At 36.1% G+C, this 13,801-nt stretch overlaps 3 protein-coding genes across 3 annotated transcripts; 2 read left to right on the top strand and 1 right to left on the bottom strand.

The window, feature by feature from the left end:
• The first annotated feature begins 2,634 nt into the window (after positions 1 to 2,634).
• On the top strand, positions 2,635 to 4,705 carry LOC133745167 (probable phospholipid hydroperoxide glutathione peroxidase). The gene is made up of 6 exons (XM_062173167.1): positions 2,635 to 2,792; positions 3,220 to 3,296; positions 3,388 to 3,449; positions 3,666 to 3,784; positions 4,183 to 4,350; positions 4,479 to 4,705. Exons 1-6 carry the CDS (start codon positions 2,739 to 2,741, stop codon positions 4,509 to 4,511), a joined length of 513 nt encoding a protein of 170 aa, XP_062029151.1. The 5' UTR covers positions 2,635 to 2,738; the 3' UTR covers positions 4,512 to 4,705.
• Positions 4,706 to 6,025: 1,320 nt separating this feature from the next.
• LOC133707325 (probable phospholipid hydroperoxide glutathione peroxidase) lies at positions 6,026 to 8,504 on the top strand. Its single transcript, XM_062132880.1, has 6 exons — positions 6,026 to 6,179; positions 6,761 to 6,837; positions 6,933 to 6,994; positions 7,375 to 7,493; positions 7,900 to 8,067; positions 8,207 to 8,504. The coding sequence occupies exons 1-6, from the start codon at positions 6,132 to 6,134 to the stop codon at positions 8,237 to 8,239; spliced, it is 507 nt and encodes a 168-aa protein (XP_061988864.1). The 5' UTR covers positions 6,026 to 6,131; the 3' UTR covers positions 8,240 to 8,504.
• Positions 8,505 to 8,746: 242 nt separating this feature from the next.
• LOC133744884 (putative F-box protein At3g25750) lies at positions 8,747 to 9,844 on the bottom strand. Its single transcript, XM_062172912.1, has one exon. It carries the CDS (start codon positions 9,842 to 9,844, stop codon positions 8,747 to 8,749), a length of 1,098 nt encoding a protein of 365 aa, XP_062028896.1.
• Between the last annotated feature and the right edge of the window lie 3,957 nt (positions 9,845 to 13,801).

The following is a 13,801-nucleotide window of genomic DNA, read 5'->3' on the forward strand; positions in this document are numbered from 1 at the left end:
GCAACCAAGAACTTAGAAGTCAAGTCATATGGATTTTGCAATCCATGAAATCAAATGGATTTACGTTAAGCATAGTCGTTTAGCTTAAGAACCATATTCTAAATTATAAGGCCTCGTTTAGTTCGCGGGTTTGAGAGGTTGGAAAAAGAAACTCTTTCCTTTCTTTTGTTTGGTAAGCACAAGGATAGGAACAAGTTTCCCGGATGAAGGGAAAAAATGGGGGAAAGTAAGTCCTCTCATACCCCGAAGGGATTCATTTTCTCTCACTCTTTCCTTGCATTAATTAATTACTTATTTTTCATTATTTTATTGTATTAATTACGTATTTCCTACCAACTTTCTAGACAACTTCCTAAGTATTTCCAAACAGCGAAGAAGAAAATTCATGGGAAAGGCAAAGGAAAAAGATTTCTTTCTGCAAACCAAACAAGGCCTCAGAGGTAGTCAGGTAGGAAAGAAAAAGTCAACGTATTTGGAGTTAAAAGACAATTTACACCCTTTATTATAAGAGAATTTTGACAAAATTAAGTTTTGGATAAAAACTGACGCTTTCAAACCACGTGACTATAATTAAACATTTGGAAACTAAAAATGGCTACTGATGATTAATTAATTAGCATGTACACATCCCCCCTAAGGCCCCGTTTGTTAGCCAGGAAATCAAATCTGGAATGTGAAATAGTTTTCCATTCCATTAAATTGTCATGTTTGGTTAAATCATAAGTCTGGAAAGGAAAATAAAATAAATGAGTTGACCGGAGTTCAATTCCATAAAAAAAGAATTGAAAATTTACTTGTTTAGCCCCTCATAAAATCTGGTCAATTAATAATTCTTATCTTCACTCATTCATTTTTAATCTTCCATATTTCGATTGGGCATTATTGGAAAATCATTAACAAATTAATTCTCTCAAACCATTTTCAAATCTCAAGTCTTGAATCCTTCCAAACACCACAAATGGAAATGCTAAATCAATTCCATTCCATCATTGAAATGAAAATTAGTACAATTCCTTTTCCCACAGTAACATTCTGGTCAACCAAACGGGACCTAAGAGTGGAATGGAAATAAAAACATATTCCCTAATGTTTAAGGATATCTCTATTTGTATTTGGCCCAAACTCTAGGTTACTTGACCTAGTGGTAATATGGTTAAATTAGAAGGATCTAGATTCCTATTCAATGTACGATTACTTTCCTTGTACGATTGAGATTCTATGCATTGTAATCCTCTATATAAAGAGTCCCCTATTATCAATGAGAATACACAGCAAATTCCTCTCAATTTCAGTTTCTCTACAACACCTAATTATTTCTAGTTTTCCTAACTATTGTAATAAAAATTCTATTAGTAATTGGGAGCTTCTATTCATACCTCCAAAGTTGGCATTTGGACCTCCCAACTTAATAGACCTCCAACTTACTTTTATAGATAACCAATTTGCTATCTAGACCTCCCTAATTTTCCCACAACGCCCATCGTCCAATAAAATCAATAAAAACTTCTTCTTTTACGTTCTATTCATACCTCCAAAATTAGTAGTCGAACCTCATTCAATTTTTGAAGATTTCACAATCCTATTTTACCCTTCATACAATTAAGCTGCGCAAAAAAAAAAAAAAAAAAAAAAAAAAAAAAAAAAAAAAAATCTCCAGTTGGTAGTCAATACAGTATTTTTCATTAAATCAATTGAATATAGAAGCACATTGGTATACTGCTATCTGAGATGTTTAGATATTACTCCCAATTCTCAAAATTTTTAATTAAACTGAGTTTTTGGATACAAAGTTTTCATCACTTAATTATGATTTACGTACAGTCGGTACAGATGCCCGTACTGAAAGTGGTCATGGTGTTCCAAAGCCGGTCCAACATAATGCTCCTTAGCTTGGAGAGAGACACATATTTACTAATTGCTTCGATTTGGAAAAAAAGCGCAAGCAGCAATATAATAGGCAATGCACAGCTTAGAATTTTGCGAATTGTCTCATCGAAACATACTGTTTGTAAAGGTAAGAAGAGACTTTTTTTTTTGTCTATGAGCTGTGACCTATTGGTTATCTAGGATAACCGATATCATGGATGTCACAATTTCAGACCTCACTGACATTATGGGAGGGGAGGGGAGGGGGTGGAGTGGGGTTAAAAAAAATTATAAAAAAAAAAAGTTTTTTTTCCCCCTCTTTTGTGTCCTTATTGGTAATTTGACATGAGTTAACAAAGTCAACTATAATTTGGAAAAAGAGAGAGGTACAAATACCAATTTTAGAGGTATGAATAGAAACTCCCTTAGAAATTTTGTCCATGTTCATGAACAAAGCAAAGAAATTAATTTCTTCCCCGTGCACCAATAGCCATGACTTAACATAAAAAATAAATCAGATGTCGTCACAACTATTGGACACATCAAGGATACCTGGAATCATTCCTTTCTTTTTTAGCTATGTGAACTCTTCATTTTGATCGGTTAGGCTTTGGTTATTTTAAGGGTTTTAGGTTGTTATTTTCTTTTGTAATCCAAAAAAAAAAAATCAGCAAAATATAATTAAGTTAATAAATTGAAGGTCGATTGGATTGGTCTGGGCCGTTGGGCATATGGGCTTCTCGACCTGGACATGAGCGTAATTAACATTTGTTTACACGTAATTGGAAAGTCAAACAGCGTCTTCTCTCTGCCTCCCCAGTTTCACTTTTCTCGTACTCCCCTGTTCAGACTTCAGAGCAGATAGTAACATCATGGCAACCCAACCTACTGAGACCCCCAAAACAATTTATGACATCACTGTCAAGGTAAAGCTTCATATTCAAATCAGTTTCTGCTGTAATTTCTAGGTGGGTCTGTAAATGTTCATCGAAAATGTAAATAATTAGCAAAACTAGATGGTATTTCTGATGACTTGTGATTGTGTTTAATATGCTCTGTTTCTCTGTCAATACTCAATAATAAATCGTTTAAGAAATTTGATTGCTTTTTCTAAACCCTGGTTGGGGTATTCCCATGTTTGAGAGTTTTCCTTTTAGTCTGGTTGTTTTGCCAAGAGTAAAGCATAACTGTTAAGGATGAGAGAGTAAGGAAACTCCATGATCAATGGGAATGAAAGTGGAATTGTGACTTGTGTCAAGTGTGCGTTGAAAACTGAGTTGAGAAGTGTTCTTTGTATATTGATTTTTGCAGTCCCTTTGATGGTTGACTTGTTAAGTTTGTATGTTAATGCAGGATGCTAAGGGGAATGATGTGGATCTTAGTGTGTACAAGGGGAAAGTTCTACTGATTGTCAATGTTGCTTCCAAATGGTATTCACTTCATATTTTTTGATTCTCGCACTTGCTGAATCTTTGTTCTATTGTTCACTGCTGTTTTTCTTTTTCTGCTGATTTGTTGTAGTGGACTGACCAACTCGAATTACACGGAGCTGAATCAACTATATCAACAGTATAAAGACCAAGGTTGAACAAGTATTACTATTAGAAGTTTGACTGTTTTGCATACATCTCTCTGTGGCAATCTTAACTTGTATCAGAAAAGCAAGAACTCTGACTCTGTGTGTAATTTTAAGACAGAAATCCTTCTTCACATCATACATATAAGACTAGTACAAAAGTTCATTGAAGTTTACTTTTTTCGTTGTTTGCCTTTTATGTATGCTATACTGGTTGGTGCAGGCTTGGAGATACTGGCGTTTCCTTGCAATCAGTTTGGTGAAGAGGAACCAGGAAGTAATAAAGAGATTGAAGACTTTGTCTGCACTCGTTTCAAATCAGAATTTCCAATATTTGACAAGGTAAATCCTGAAAATTATGTTGCATTCACTTTTCCCACAGCTCACTCCTATTCTACTTTTAGGCCAGACACAAGGTGTTTCAACCATAAGTTCCTCTGTAGTCTTTGTCAAATGATGAAGCAGTGCATTACCATCTATGTGCTTGGCAACAAACTTAATCTACTCATTTCGACCTGTTGAGGATCTCTTTTTTTACAAATTTCGGTTTCAAGGATTTCAAATATGGTATATATTGTAGTGAGTAGTTGTGCTAACTGACCAGTTATTAACAGTAATGCAAATTAGAAGTTTACATGTGTTCTTTCCTCTGGCAATTTGAACTACATGTGATAGCTTTGATGTAGTTTTTTCATCATGTTATACGCGATTTGTGATTTCACCATCTTGTGTTGTGTTAGATTGATGTAAATGGTGATAATGCTGCTCCATTGTACAAGTTCTTGAAGTCAGGCAAACGGGGAGTCTTTGGAGATGACATTCAATGGAACTTTTCGAAGTTTCTAGTTGACAAGGATGGGATAGTTGCTCACCGCTATTACCCTACAACTGCCGCCCTTAGCCTTGAGGTAAAAACTTAGATGTCTGATTCTTGATTTTGATTATGTTAAGCTGCTGTTGTTTCTTGTTTTGATAATCAATAGATTTACCTATAGATGAATATCACTCGCTTTTATATACCAAACTTGTTTTGCAGTGTGACATAAAGAAGCTGTTGGGAGTCTCATGAGTGCAAAGATCTGTAGGCTTCATCAGGATTTATGCTTGCTATTTGTGTACCAGTTAGTGGAAAGTAGGGTTGCTTCTGAGTTTTAGTGTGATTCCGAGACATGTTATGGTTGTATCTGTGTATGTCATATCAAACTGAGCAAAACCACTTGTAATGTATGGTTTGATTTAGTCGAAATTCAGACTCTGAAATTGCACTACCTTCTTAGTTCATTGAATCGGTCCTAATATAGCAAGGCAGCATTCTTTGAGACTAAATCTTACTACGATCATAACTGACGATACAGGGAGCACAGGAAAGTGCTACAAATGAAATGAAGCATCAGAACATAGAATGTTCATCCCTTCTCAGTCCTGTTCCTCAATACCATAAGCTTCAGAGACAGAAGTCTGAGCCCTCACCAATGTCATTGTTAAGCCATGGTGACGGGTAAATGTGGCTTCATCACGACCCAAAGTGGTGTCAGCCTCACCAACCACCATCGCAGTCACTCCCCTTCCCTTTGCGTGAATGGTAGAGTACTTATCTAACTATCTCACCCTACTCAAAGCTGATCAGACCTCAATTTCCTACCCTAAACTCGACAAGAATTAGCGTTGCACCGATTTGAGGGGTATGATTTTTGCAAATGACGTGTAACTTGGTTCAAAATTGACTTAATCAAGCACTGGCATATCAATTCGTGCATAAAATTTAGTTAAAGAATTCGCACGAACGTTGCAGTGCCCTCTGTGCAGGAAAGTTCTATCTTGCAATTAAATCTGTGAAATGGGTATTACTTTTGAAAATTGTTCTATACATTACGGTCTACTACACAAACTTTTTATTATATCAATAACTAGTCTTTTGTGAGTTAAACTTATAATCTCTCACTTACAAATGGGAGATCAATACAACTAAACCAAATGATACTAACATACTATGTTCAAACGAGGCCCCAAGGAACTTGGAACCAAACCCATCGTCTTCAAGGACAAAATGTAACCTACTATAGCACACTCCAGCAAAGTAAATTATGAGACAATTATAAATTTTTGAAATTTTGAAATCTATTATTTTATTCAAAATTTGAAATATGTAATAAATTAAGAAAATTCAAAATAAATAAAAATACTTAAAAAAAACCTTGTTTTAGAAACTAATAAAGTAATAAAAAGAAACTTTTGCAAGGAAATTTGAAATGACACTTATTTTGATGGAAATTGAAGTAATTACAATTTTCATTGTTTGGTTGTATATATTTAAAATTTAAAAATTTTGCAAAGAAATTCAAAATGACACATATTTTGATGAAAATTAAAGTGAAAAATTCGTACAATGAATTTCTCTATTTTTGTTTCCATTAAAAAAAAATCATACTTTTTAAGTTTAGAGGTAACTTATTTTTTCTTTTCTTATTTTAGAGGTAACTTGTTTTTTCTTTTCATATAAATTTAATCTTTTTTTCCTTTCATCCTAAGGGGCAAAACTGTCATTAACAATCAGCTTGGAGGTATTCTGAAGTCAAACGGGAACATATATTCTCCATATGTTTCTCTCTTCCCAATTTCACTTGTCTTCCCAGCTGCTTCCTATTTGTTTGCTGCTTCTGTCACTTAAGAGTTCAACCCAGAAAATAGGATGGCAACCACTGAGACTCCAAAGATGATCTACGACTTCACTGTCAAGGTAAGCCTATGTTTCAACTAGTTTATGCTTTTCTGCTGCATCTTTCTAGTTGTGTCTTGAAATGTTCTTCAAAATGTGAATATTTTGTAGCTGGGTAGTTTTGACTGTATGTGATTGTGTTGACTATGTCTAAGAAGAAAACTTTGAATGATAGGTGCTTCCTTTTTTAACATGTTTGAGATTTGATCTTCCTTAGTCTAGTCTAGTTGATTGTCAAGAAAGAAGCATTATTGAAAGGTTTAGAGCACTATATTGGACTGATCGTCCCTAACTTAACCATCTTTGGTGGGTTCAGGGGTGACAACTGTTGAAGTATAATCTCAAAAAGCACCCCGCAATTCAGGAAGATATCCCTTCTTAGTGTTTACCTAATGTTCAACAATTACTTAGAGGGATAGACAACTGTTTTTGATCCACTGAGTTCCTGAAATTGGAAACATATGGAGAATCGCGATGGGAATGTGAGAATGTTTGGTTTGTGTTGAAACTATGTGGGAAGTTGGGTTGAGTCGAGAAATTAATGTTCTTTTATCTTAATTTTGTAGTTCTTGGGGTAGATATTAATTTGAATGTTAGTGCAGGATGCTAAGGGGAATGATGTGGATCTTAGCGTTTACAAGGGAAAAGTTCTGCTCATTGTCAATGTTGCTTCTAAATGGTATCTTCATATCCGTAGCTTCTCAATTTTTTTCTTCTTTGTAAGAAATAGAAAAGTTATTATCTTTTCATTTCTTTTCCTCTGATTTACTGCAGTGGACTGACAAACTCAAACTACGCGGAGCTGAATCAACTATATGAAAAGTATAAAGATCAAGGTTTGAATTTTGAACTACTATTGTTCTTTCATGCCTATCATTTTGAGAACCATTGGAGACTGTAATATGTTAACCAGTTTAGGAACTGTATTTTTGAGGTGACACCATCGAGTTTTTTTATTTTAATCATGTGGGTTACATTTCTCGATTCCATTGACTTCCTCTCTCTAGAATGTGCAAATCTTCTGCTTGTTTAATTTTCTTATAGATTTTCACTGTTTTGCATATGGAATAGTCCAACTTTATTAGAGAAACAAGAATCCTCCTAGTGTAAATCAGAAATCTCTTTTTCAAATGTATTATATATATAGTTCAAAAGTTCTGAATCCACCTTTTTCATAATTTTCCCCTTTTGTGTGATTCACTGTGGGTTGATACAGGATTCGAGATACTGGCTTTTCCTTGCAATCAGTTTGGTGCACAGGAACCGGGAAGTAATGAAGAGATTGAAGAGTTTGTCTGCACTCGTTTCAAATCAGAATTTCCGATATTTGACAAGGTAGATACTGAAAGTGATGTAGCATTAACTCTCCCGTTGCACACACCTGTTACTATTTTCTGCCAGTCATAAGATTTTGCAACCACGAGCGCATTATTGTTTCTGTAAATTATGTGGAACGGCATTTCCATCTATGAGCATGCAAAACTCATTTCCGTCATTTAGAGGATAGCTCTGTTTATAAGTCTTAGGTCAAATCAACTGGAATAGTAGAAGTAAATGACTGTACTAACTACTAACTACTAAATGACCGATTACTTGTAATTCCTGTTGAACTATTGCAACTTTAGAAAGTTTATACCTGCTGTTCCTCTATGGTTATTTCAACTAGAATCTAATAGCTTCATGGTCATTGTATAATGTGAAATGTGGTTTGTAATTTGACCCTCGTTTGTTCTTGTGTTAGATTGAAGTAAATGGTGATAACTCTGCTCCACTGTACAAGTTCTTGAAGTTAGGCAAATGGGGTTTCTTTAAAGATGATATTCAGTGGAACTTTACCAAGTTTCTAGTTGACAGAGATGGGAAAGTTGCTGATCGCTATTACCCTACAACTGCTGCCCTTAGCCTCGAGGTAAAAACCATATGTCTGGTTTTTTATTTTAGTTTTGTTGTGTTGCCTGTGCTGTTTAGTGTGGTTGATCGATCACGAGTAGAGTTCTCTGGTGTATGTGCAACATAAGATTTTGATATATATCGTACTTTTTGTGCAGCATGGCATAAAGACGCTGTTGGGAGTATCATGAATGCTTAAATATGAAGGCTTCAACGGGGTCATAGCACAGTTAAGCAGTATGCATATGCTTGCCTATTGTGTATAGAAAGGAAAAAATAAAAAGCTTGCTTTGTGTCTCCCAAGACTTGTTAATGTTTGATTAAGCACAGTACCTATCAGTTCTCCAAACTGAAGAAACTTGTTATATTCCTTGTGTGGCTGATTAACAATGATCTTATGTGCCAATGTGGTACAGAAGCTCAGTACTACATATATAGTTTCAAATCTTGAAAATCTGCTTGGATTGTTGCAACATTTTAAAAAGAAACCTAATTCCGCTGTAGACTATAGTCATATTCATGCTGCATATATTCTGCATGTTAGTTAGATCAAAGGTGTTTAAACATCATTATAGTCTAACCCAAACAAAGAAGAATAATGGTACATAATTTTCTGACTCAACTGAAAAAATGTTTCTAACAAAGAAAGAGCACAAGAAAAGTTTCTGAGGACATGGCAATCATGAATCATATCCTACTCAAAAAGTCCACTGAGTCCATACATATGGTTGTTGAACGCGACAGGATTTCGGTGTGAATGGTTCGACCTCTCCATCTTTCATATCAAAAATACCCAGATCTGTACAGGTCGGAGTGCATTCAGAAAGAAGATGACGTGCAAAGTATATGCAATTGGCCTTACACCCAGAGTAGTCTGAGACCTCTATAGAGAATGAAGAATTGTTTAAAGTCAAAAACAAGGCTCGATTCCCCAAGTTCTCTACCTCCTTCGCGTCCAACCAATTGCCAGTACTAAGTGGCACCTCAAAAACCCTAAACCCATTTCGAGAAGTGTTCTTGAGCCGGAAAACCAACAGTAAGGCGCCACCTGATTCCACCAGGTACAATTGCTGTACGCTATCATTAGACACTAGATTATTTGGCATCTCTGAAACAACCAACTTTGCTGCTGCTTTGTTCGGGTCATCAATGTCACAAACCAACACACGGCCATCCCGTTCGACTATATAAAATTGTCCTTTGTAATAAGCTATATCATATGATCGTGTGTCTGATTCCCAATTATTTAGTTCTGATGATATTTTAGTCCATCCATTGTCCTTCGGTCTCCAGAAAGCGAACTTTCTATCGGACCAAGTAGTAGAAACCATGACTATGTAATCTGATGTCAGAGAAGGACTAGATGATAAGACAAACTTCTTTATAAACCCAAACTCAAACTCAAAGGTTGGCAGCACAATTTCTTCATGTTTGAAAGGATGCAACAGATATATATGTCTGGAATCATCAGTCAAAAATCTAGATGAGGCGATGATGAGCCATCCAAGAGAAGACCTACACCAGGGCATTAGACGACGTTGAGTGATAGTCTTTGGTATATTAAGTCTGGAAACCTTACCTTTTATGAGGTTGTAACACTGGCCGGGAAAAGGACTATTATTGTCCTCTGTATCTGGCATCATAAGCAGTGGAACTTGATGTGTAAAGTTATCTTTGGTGGCGGCAGAACTCCATGTTTTACAGACTGCGCCGAAAGTGATGAAGTCTTGCATGGAATCCATCCTTTGGCAGATACACACAACAAGATCCTGGGGAAGATCAGACCAGTCAGCCATTGAAGGCTTGCTTTCTTTGGAAGGAATATAGAGCCGTAATCTTAAGTCGAAATTTGTTTGAGGGAAAAACAAGAGGAAAAAGCTAGGGTTCTCAACAAGAAGCTTGTTAAGATAAAGCCTACCAACGAGTCTAGCAGCCGTACCTTTGAATCCAATTTTCGTTGGCCCAAATGAATTTTAATATCAGCACAGCATGTAGAATATTTCCTAAATCTGGTCTATAAATGCTTTGGAATTTTCATATTCGTTCAAATTTCGGTACTCTAAATTTGTGAAAACGTAAAAAAAAAAAAAAAAAATCCAGGTATGGCCCTATGGAGTGGGTTATTGGTATATATATTGCTACTATAATCTAGTTTTAAAGATTATCTGAATATCACTCCAATATCAATAAATTAAAATTACGGAAGTTTTCTATGAATATGCATACCTTACCATTTGACCACAAAAACTTGTAGCAATCACTTAAGCCTAGCTAGGGATAACTTTCACATCTTCAATATAAATTCGACATCCTTTTTTAATAATACTACTCTTTTGAAAATTCTGTGTTGATGACATGTTTACTTTTTATTTTGAAAAACCAATTGTTGTGCGGAAGCAACAAATGAGTCCCACACACATGGATCCAATAATGCCGATACTCCCCCTACTTTAGCCACCCGATGTAGAACGTGTATGAGGTTTTAATACAAAAAGCCTCGGCATTAGTGTGTGTGGTACCATTCCTTATAACCCAAGGATGACTCTTCACATTTCTGATGTAGGATTCCAAAGGGCTCTAATCTAAGCCACACTTTTCCAACAATCTCCACCTTGGCGTGATTCGAGCCATCTTCAATTGTCTCATGATGCGAATTCCAATAGCTCCACCTTGACCACAAGCATCCAATTCCAAATCTTGTGATCCCAATCCAAATGGGAAACGTAACCTGGGCTTTGATACCACTTGTCAGAATAACCAACTGCAGATGAACTAGCCAAAGCAAACTCAATCTCATCTTCTTCAAAATCTTCAAAAGCTGATGAACAACTCGAAGCAAAATCAAAGTCGATGACTTTATCATCTCTTACAACATTCACTTCAGAACCCTTCTTGTCTCTATTCTTCAACTTATGACAATTTTTCTTCCAATGACCTTTGTTGCGACAAAAAGAACACTCATCTTTTGCAGGAAATTTACTTCTTGACTTGGAACAAGATTTACCTCTTTTTCCAGTAGGTTTTCTCTCATCATATCTGCCCCTTACTACAAGTGCTTCACCTGACACATTCTGAAGTTGCTTCTCTTTCTTTCGGCACTCATTATTTATCAATGAATTACGTACACACATCATCAAATTTCACATCATTCTTTCCATGAAACAAAGTTGTAATCAAATGCTCATACTCGTCAGGAAGAGAATTTAGCAAACACAAAGCTTTATCCTCATCACCAATTTGCACATCCAAATTAGCCAAATCTGCAAGTATCTTACTGAAATCAATGATGTGTTCAGAAACAGAAACACCATGTCGATAATTAAATAGGAAAAGCCGCCTGTTCAGGTGAAACCGGTTTTCAGCACTCTTGATCATATATTGGTCTTCTAATTTCTTCCACAACTATTTTGCAGAAGTTTCTTTCATGACAAAGAATTTCTTATCTTTAGCAAGGCACATTCTGATAGAATCGATCACAAGCCCACTTGTTAATTCTCTCCCACTCCACATCATCTATATCTGTAGGTTTATCTTCCAGAGCTATATCCAATTCTTGTTGACACAAGACATCCATCATCTCACACTGCCACATGCCAAAATTGTTGGTGCCATTAAACTTTTCAACTTCAAATTTGGCATTACCAATTGATGGCCTGGAAGTCGACCAACATGAAGAACCTGAAGACTCAGCCCCTTTCTTTTTCTCGTCAACCATGGTTTTCAATCAATGAATCAATTCCCAATTCAGAACCAGAGCTCTGATGCCAGTTTGTTGTGCGAAAGCAGCAAATGAGTCCCACACACACGGATCCAATAATGTCGATACTCCCCCCACTTTAGCCACCCGATGCAGAACGGGTATGGGGTTTTAATACAAAAGGCCTCGGCATTAGTGTGTGTGGTACCATTCCTTATAACCCAAGGATGACTCTTCACCTTTCTGATGTGGGATTCCAAATGGCTCTAATCTAAGCCACACTTTTCCAACATCGATGACATCTTTATGGAGAAAATGTTGTTCTACATATGATTTTAAAAAACCTTATTTTGACGAAATATTTAGGATGTTCTACTAAAATTATTTTTGAAAACCCTTTCCTAACAACATATGCATAAAAAAAAATGTTGTTTTACTAATATAGTAATATTATTTATAAATTATCGACCCCATATTCAGCAGGAAACAGTGTTTTAAATTATAGTTTTGAACACCCTTTGGTATTGTACTAATATTGGATATGGACTTGACTGTAACTTGCCAAATTTATTTAAGTGTATGTAGACTTTAGCCTTTTGGCTGTTTATTCTAGAGGTTATTACCATTAACCACAATTTGCTACATTTCCTTCCCATGCGTAAGGGCCAGAGACACGGTCTCCTTGCAGTCATTTACAGGTAGCTACAGTAACTGTTCATTTGCATTAAAGACATAAAGGATAGTTAAATTTCATGGAATTATGAAAATTGCCACTCACTATATCACGATACATCGATCAGCTCTCTCTCTCTCTCAAATACATTTCTCCCCAAATCAAAACCTCCATTTCAGTGGCGAAGCAACGAATCGAGGATCCGGTGGCGAAGCAACAGATAGAGGCTCTGACGGCGAAGCAACAGATCTAGGATCCGGCGGAGCCAATCAACAACGAAAAGGACTAGGAAGAGCTCGAGGTCGTCGCTCGCTCAACCGACTCCGACGATGAAGACGCCATTGAGGACAACTCCCATCAATCCGATGACGAGGCCACACCGACCGAGAACGACAATGACTTTGAAGAAGAGGTATATTTTCGATTAGGAGAGAATCTGATTTGTTTTGGTTGGATCTGAGCTTTAGGCGTTGGCATTTGTGTGCCCTATAATTGTTTTCTTTTGTAATTTGTGGAGTTTGTTGCGTTGGGGAGTTGTGGTTTAGGGATTGGTTAGGTTTGCCTGTTGTAATAGCGAGGGAGATAGAACAATGGCAGGACTTGGGGGTTTTTTGACTAATTTTTTCTGCATGTTCCGTTTTCGGAGGTCAGTAGACTATCAGGGGTCAGTATACTACTAAGGGTCATTACTCATATTTGCATTTATCATATACACAGATTAATCGCAATGACAAAGAGGAAGCAATGGTTAATTTGCTATTATATGTAATATGCTTGCAGCAATGTATCTGTAAGATTTCTTTTTACTTAATTACCTTACTGAATGTCAGTAGCTTTAACTAAATGAATACATTCATTTAGAAATCTCTATCATTTTGTAGTTTGACTGTGGAGCATATATATCCTAAACTATATACAACAAGTTGCAAATAACCAAGCAGTCAGGGATAGAAGTGTTTACGCAAACAATGTGCTACAAATTGAAAAGGAAATCAAAGAGAGCTTCAAGCACATGAGAAAATCCCCTGCTGGAGAAACTTCTTCATCATGAGAAGAGGTGAAATTCAAAGCTACTTGTATGTGAAAGCAGCAAAGCTAGAGATAAATGATATAGTGTTCAAGTTTCATATTGTAATATGTATAAATAGTTTTTGGAATTATTAAATAAATGAGTTGTTTTAAGAAAAACAAAGATGGAATGTAGAAATATTATTTCTTCATAATGCTACTGATATTCAGCAGTGTTAATTCATATTATCCAAACCACAAGGGCAGTTTTGTAATTTATGTGTCAGTAGAAATAATTCAAAAAGGGAAAGAATCTGACCTCAAGGTATAATACCTTGCACACTAGCGCACGGGAATTCAAAAAAACAGGCTTAC

The sequence above is a fragment of the Rosa rugosa genome, chromosome 4 (genome assembly GCF_958449725.1).
Source record: "Rosa rugosa chromosome 4, drRosRugo1.1, whole genome shotgun sequence".
Classification (NCBI taxonomy): Eukaryota; Viridiplantae; Streptophyta; class Magnoliopsida; order Rosales; family Rosaceae; genus Rosa; species Rosa rugosa.